We start from the raw sequence: 6,587 nt of genomic DNA, 5'->3' as shown, positions 1-6,587 counted from the left end.
CTGCGTCCCTGGACCCCAAGGCGGAGAGGTCTTGGAGGTGGCAAGGCTTTTGTCTGGCAAAGGCTCCGGACCTCCGGGAGCTCCCTAGAGGAGTGCAACAGCATCTCTTGCGCAGAAGCCAGCATGCGTGGCCCTGGCTCAGATACTCCGATACCTCGAGGTCTTACCAAAGCGTGTGAAGGTCACTGGAGTCACAGCCTGGCTTCAATCCCCCTCCCACCTCCATTGACCAGGCCCTAGCTGGCGCAGCCCAAGAGAAAGCAAATCCCACAGACCTTTCCGCCTCCGCCTTCTCCCAGCTCTACTTTCAGCCGCTCCAGGAAGCCGGGCGCGCGCTCCGGGGTTAGCCCGGTGAGGCCTCTGGCTCTGGCGCAGGGACCTGCCCAAGGGAGCTCGGGGGGCCCAGAATGAGCGTCGGTGGCAGGGGGCAGTTTATATCTGTCTTGCTGTTGTTTGATGTACATACATCTGTTCTATTTACTACCAAATAAAAGAAATACATCTGTGTTGCCAACAGAAACAGCTCGCGCGCTCGCTCCGCGGTCTCCCATGGCTGGGAGGCGTTCAGAGGCGCTCAGAGCTACAAAACTCAGCACCAGGGGGACTTGAGCTCCGAGGGAATTGAGGGTCGCTGGTGGCAAAAGACAGACTTCCCACAAAAGTGGAAGCGAGCGCCACCTCTCTCTGTGTCTCTCTGTCTCTCTTTCCCCTTTCCAACATTTTCCCTGGCTTGCCTTAGCCTGGGGCCGTCGAGGAAGGCCCGCTGCCCACCAGAGCCCTAGCCGCCTTCCAGATGCTAAGCCCATATGTGGGTGGGGTGCCAGGAGTCCTGGGAGGAGAGTAGAGGGCTGGCAGACCTAAAGTGGGTGCCTGCTCGTGGTGCTTCTGTGCACTATGTGTGTCCCGTGTCTTGCTTTGCTGGAGGCAGAAAGGGTTGGGCGGCGAGGCCAACTGACTTCAAGATTAGTTGGAGTATAGTTGGGGAAGGAGCTAAAGTTAGTGACAAGGCTGGGCTGCACTACCTGAAAGAAAGGGGGAAAGGATAGCAGCAGGACTTGGCTTGGGATGTCCCGGCGGGATTCCACGGAGATTTCAGCCAGAAAGTCCCCTCCTGGGGAGTGGTTCCCGTGGCTCCAGCCACACAGAGGCAACAGGAAAGGATGTTCTGTGTGGGGGTTCTTCAGATAGGACAGCTCCATCAAGTGGAAGTCCTGAAGTTACACCTGCTCCACCACCCTGCAGCTCAACTCCTGTGTCACTGAGCAAGACGAGGGCCCCCACCAGGAAGGAAGGTCTTGACCTTACAGGGCTATCTGCCAGTCAGAACCCTTCTCCCCCTAGAGCCAACACCCCCAGGGTCTACAGAGGACAACCCGGAGCAGCCAGGCTCCCCAAGAAAGGGAAAGTGAAGCTGCTGGTGGCTGAACAAAGACTAAACTTCGCTGATGGAGAACCAGTTAGTTCTTGACTTGGTAAAGACCGGGTCGGTCAAGAACCGTTTTCTGGAATCCAAACAAATAAAGAAGTCTTTTCTTGGCATTTGATTGCCTCATGCACTGGCTGTAAAATCTAAGGCCGTGTTTGCTGTTGCAACATTATTTTTAATGAGCGGTTATTGGCCCGTCCCACAGTTAGTATTGCCAACAGTAAAAGGCATCACTGTGTTTTCAGGTAACACAAGAAACAACATATTTTGACCCTGAATTCCTGTTTATTTTTTCACTTACAACACATGCCCTCATTTTTATTCCAAACCAGAGGGAAATAAAAGCTATCTTCACTGGGGTCCAGAGTGAAACTTTGCCCTAAATACACATGCCAGGTTATTTAGAAGCAGTTTTCCTTCAACAGAAAACAATACTGACATTTCAGCCACCATAGAATTAATTGTGTCGATTGAATTTGAGGAGCCTGGCCAGGCACAGGGTGAGGGAGCCTGTGTGCAGGTGCTTCCCAGTGGTTATGCCCCATGTGGGTTCTCCCAAGTCACACTAACCTCATCTCCCCATTCCAGCTCCCCTGCTGCAAAGTGGCTTGGCCAGGGTGTGCCTGTACAGGCCTCCAGCTTGTTGCCAGAGGCACCCATTTAAGCAACTGCCTATGCCTGGCGGACCTGCGGTTCCAGGCTGGCCTGACATACTGTGCCTCAGCAAGCTGCTCATGGAGAGCTTAGTGGTCCAGGAGCCCAGCTGCTCAGGGACAGGTCAGCAGTGGGAGGCCCAGAGAGGAGCTCCAGAGGTGCTGGGTTAGGACAGTGCAAGGTCTTGACTAATAACATAACCCCAGCCAGATGGCCTCTGTTGTCCCAGCCTGGGACAAAACGGTGTGTGTGTGGGGGGAGCTGCAGCATCCTCAGAACTGTAGCAATCACCCTGGTCTGCAAGTGGGAGCCAGAATCCAGCTCCCCATCCCCAGAGTTGCTTGGGTTTCCCAGGGCTGCCCTCTTGAGGCCCACTCTCCTTCAATCTGGTTTGGTGATAGGCCTGCAACTATATATGGGCCAGCGACCCAGCCAGCGGACCAGTGCCCAAAAGTGCTTGCTCCAGAAGCTGCCGCTGCAGCCCCGGTTAGAAACTCAGCTTCGCAAACCGCATAGAGCTTGGGTCCTCACCCCTTCCGCCCCTTGCTCTTCCAAACTGCAGAAGACCCGATGGGGAGGACGCCCCAGCTGCGCACAAAGCCACCTCTGTGTCCAGCACCACCCGGATTATGAGGGAGGCCATCCAAGTCACTCTGGGCCCCGAGGAGGTAGCCGGAGCAGTCCGGAGACACCTGCTCAGGGAAAAAATCGCCCGAAGTTACACACTCCCAACACCAAGGGCTTCACTTGTTTTTTTTTTTTAATTAATTCAATGTCACGACAACATTAAGTGTAACAATGTCTTGTGAGTTTCTCTCTCTCTCTCCTGAAAAAGGGACTGAACCCAGGGCTAGGAGGATGAGGGGTTAACAAACTATCGCAGGACAACAGGTGCAGCCTAGCAGAGACAGAAAGAAAACAGACAGGGTGGCAGAGCCTGGAGCTCTGCAGACTCTGGGAGGGCAAACTTTACAAGAAAATCTGTACATTTATCAAATAAGTTAAAATTCTCCTAAAATGATTGTCCTTCACTTAAAGCGCTCCAGTGTGCTTAACCTAGTCCTTAGAGCATCACTCCCTGCCCTGCTTCCTCCCTCTTCCCCTGCTTCATTTTCTCTTTCTAAACCAACGGTGGTGACCGGGCACTGAGAAGGCTTGCATCCCTCCCTGGAGAGTCGCGGGGCTGCGGGAAATCTTGTTCGGTATTGCACAGGTCCAGGGCACCAGTTATGGGAGGGGAGGAGTGGGGGGGGGGACAAGGGAACAGATGACCATTAAAAAAATACTGAACCCATCCTTTCAAAAAAGGAAGTAAAGTCACAATAGTAATAGGAACAGGAATTCAGATTCAGGTGAATGCCAGTGATAAGTCCACCTCAGTCAAGCCCCAGGTGGAACTGGATGTCTCACTGCCTCCGCTTTGCCCTCTAGACACTTAAGGGAATCCTTTGGTTCCCAAAGTCAGATGATGGAGGGGGGGGGGTGTTTAAGAGGAGGCCGTCGAGGTTCTCAAACCCAGAGGGGAGAATTGGCCTGGGGGTGGGGGTGGGTGGAGAGAACCACACCCAGAATTGCAGAACTAACACCTCCCCCCCACCCAGGACTCCTGCGGCGGCGGGATTCTGGAAGCCGTTCTGCAGAAAATGGATAACCCAGAGGGATAGGGAGCTATGCTTATTTCCTTCTGTAAAGATAAAAATACAAAAAGCCACAGCATAGTGCCATTTTAGGGGTGAGGGTGTGGGGGCAGGGGCACATGGTACCAAGGCTTTCAGCAGAAACATCCACTCCGGGAATGCCGTATTTCCTGCCGCTTTCTCGTCACAGAAATCGAAATCAAAAGTAAGAGGAGAAGCGCCTCAAATCCTTTAGGGACGAATTGCACGGAAATGCATTGCCAATACTTACAAAACGCTACCGGTTGGGAGAGGGGAGGCCGGGGCGGCGCGGTCCAAGCCCCGGTCCCGAAGGCCGCTGGACGTCTTGGCGCCCTGGGCCCGGCCAGGTCTCCTCCGGGGTCCGGGAAGGGGGCCGGGCGCTCCCTCTCCCTCCCCTCTCTCGGGCCTCAGACCGGCCGGAGCAGAGGCACGGACGAGACCACCGGGTGCGAGTAGTAGACAGGGTGCGGGAAGGTGAGCAGCGGCTGGCTGACCGGCACCGGGGCCCCCGCGGCCGCCGCGCCCTCGGCCGCCGAGTTCTCGTGGTAGAGGATGGGCACCCGCACGATGCGCTGCGCCGCGGCGTGACTCAGGTTGGCCGCCTCCAGCTCGGCGGCCAGCTGCCGCTTCCACTTGTTGCGCCGGTTCTGGAACCAGATCTTGACCTGCGTCTCGGTGAGGTGCAGCGACGCTGCCAGGCCGGCGCGCTCCGAGCTGCTCAGGTAGCGCTTCATGTCGAAGGTGGACTCGAGTTGGAAGACCTGGCTGCGCGAGAAGACCGTGCGCGTCTTCTTCTTGCGGCACGCGGGCTTCTTCTCCGGGCTCTCCGCGCCCTTCTTCCAGTCCTCGGCGCCCGGCGTCGCCGCCGCCGTCGCAGCTGCCGTCCCTACACTCGCCCCGGCTCCGCCGCCGCCGGACGCCGCCTCGCCCTCCTTCTTGCCCTCCTCCGAGTCGCTCTCCTCCAGAATGATCTCGTCGGGGCTCTTGGAGTCCAGCTCCTTGTGGTCGGGGTCTGCCTTGAGCAGCGGCTCGGGGGAGTCGCGGTCGGTGCCCGAGGCGGGGGAGGAGTCTCGTAGGAGGGCCTTGTCGGAGGCTGGGGAGACACAGACAGACGGACACACACACACACACACACACACACACACACACAGAGCCTTGAGCAAGGCCCTGGGCGGCGACATCACACTATGCCCAGGCGCCCCGCGTTTCCCGGCTGCGCTCGGGGAGGTGCGTCCAGCGGCGCGGGATACCCCGGCACCCGAACACCTGCGCGCAGGCGGTGGCATGGCCGCTTCCTTCCAGAGCTCAGCATCCCGGTCCTCGGGGCCCCGCAAAGAGATGTGCCTGCAGCTTGGGTCCACCCGGGTCACGCCCTCCTTCCAGGCCGCGTCCCTAGGCCCGGTGGACAGAGGCGACTCCATTCAAACTCCAATCCCCTAGTCCCGGGAGGCGCTGCGCCCCCAGGCTGCGACTCCGCTTCTTTTCTCACCAAGTGGGATTGGACTGACTTCCCGGCAGCGCGGCCAAACCCGCGCGGACAGGGCTTGCAGCTCTGGGGCCGCAGACGTTAGGATCAAGTTGCCCAAACCGCGGGCTTGGGGACCCCGGGGGAGGCAGTTCTAAGGCTACGGTGGGGAGCGAGAAGCTCGCGGGGGAGGGGGACGTGAAAAGTTCAGAGAGACAGAGAGAGAGAGAGAGGTCGGTACCTTCAGGTCGTGGGAGATGGCCGCCAGCGGGGGTCAGGGTGTAGGGGTACCACCAGGCCGGGGACCGCTCCAGGTAGTGCGCAGGCAGGGTAAACCTCTGCGCCGGGATCTCAAAGCGGGGAAAAGCCAGGTCGCCCACCTGCGAGAGCGCGAAGCCCGCTGCGCCCTCCAGGGCCCCCTTGGCTGCTGCGGCGGCGGCGGCGGCTGCAGCGGCGGCGGCGGCCGAGGCCGGCGCGAAGAGCGTCCGTGGGGGCGGCTGCGGTTTAGGGGGCGGTCGGTGGTGGTCTCCGTTGAGCAGGTTCTTGATGGAGAACGGGGACTCCTTGGGTGCGGCGAGCGGGGGCGCCGGCGGCGGCGGCGGGGGCTGCGCGCTGGCGGTGCCGGGGGTGTCGGGCCCGGGCTCGGGCATGGTCCCCTCTCCTCCGGGTCCCCGGGAGGGAGGGAGCGGGACTGGCGGGCGGCCGGGCGAGCAGGCGAGCGGCCGGAAATCAGACCATAAACGGAACTGAACTACCGGGCGCAAACTCGGGGGCCGCCCCGGGCGCAAATCCAGCCGCTGTAGGGCGGGGTGAGGCCCCGGCCGGGGCGGGCTCGCATGGGGGGAGGGGTGCGGGAGGGCGGGGAGCGGCCCGGCCGCGACACCCGGAGAACGAGGCGGCTTGGCGGCGGCTGCAGCTCCCCGGGAGGAGGCAGCCCGAGCAGTCCCCGGCTTGGGGCTGCGTCAGTCCGGCGCCGGATGCTAATGATGAAATCAAAATGTCATCCAAGTTAAATGCGGGGAGTATACGGCGATTGGGCGCGTACAATGGCAAATGGGATTAGGCGGGCGAAGGCGCAGCCGAGCCCCGGTCCCGCAGCCGCCTCCGCCACCGCCCCCTCCTCTCCTTCCCTTGGATTTTGGCGCTTTGGCTTCGGGCTATAAGAGCCCGCCTGTTATTGGCTTTATATAGTCCAATTAGGCAGCAAATGAGGACAAGCCTATTAGCACAAAAGGATATTGGCTCCCGTTAAAGAGGCACTCGGAGCGCTCCTGGGAGCGCAGGAGGCGAGCGACGGACTCGGAGCCGGCGGCGCCCCCGGCCCGAGCGCACTTACAGCCACGAGCCCGGAGCCCACGCCTCCCTCTCCCCCGCCCCCACTACC

General features: G+C 60.0%; 1 protein-coding gene across 1 annotated transcript; it reads right to left on the bottom strand.

Moving 5' to 3' along the window:
- Window positions 1-3,709: 3,709 nt before the first annotated feature.
- HMX3 (H6 family homeobox 3) lies at window positions 3,710-5,952 on the bottom strand. Its single transcript, XM_004579755.3, has 2 exons — window positions 5,445-5,952; window positions 3,710-4,831 (listed from the first exon to the last, which is right to left on the bottom strand). The coding sequence occupies exons 1-2, from the start codon at window positions 5,851-5,853 to the stop codon at window positions 4,146-4,148; spliced, it is 1,095 nt and encodes a 364-aa protein (XP_004579812.1). The 5' UTR covers window positions 5,854-5,952; the 3' UTR covers window positions 3,710-4,145.
- Window positions 5,953-6,587: the final 635 nt, after the last annotated feature.

The sequence above is a fragment of the Ochotona princeps genome, chromosome 13 (assembly GCF_030435755.1).
Source record: "Ochotona princeps isolate mOchPri1 chromosome 13, mOchPri1.hap1, whole genome shotgun sequence".
Classification (NCBI taxonomy): domain Eukaryota; kingdom Metazoa; phylum Chordata; class Mammalia; order Lagomorpha; family Ochotonidae; genus Ochotona; species Ochotona princeps.
The sequence above is the reverse complement of the archived record's forward strand: the minus strand, read 5'-3'. Positions and strand labels throughout refer to the sequence as shown.

Coding starts and splice junctions, on each gene's coding strand:
- HMX3 (XM_004579755.3), bottom strand. CDS start 5,853: ATGCCCGAGCCCGGGCCCGACACCCCCGGCACCGCCAGCGCGCAGCCC. Junction 4,832..5,444: donor CCATCTCCCACGACCTGAAG/GTACCGACCTCT, acceptor GTGTCTCCCCAG/CCTCCGACAAGGCCCTCCTA.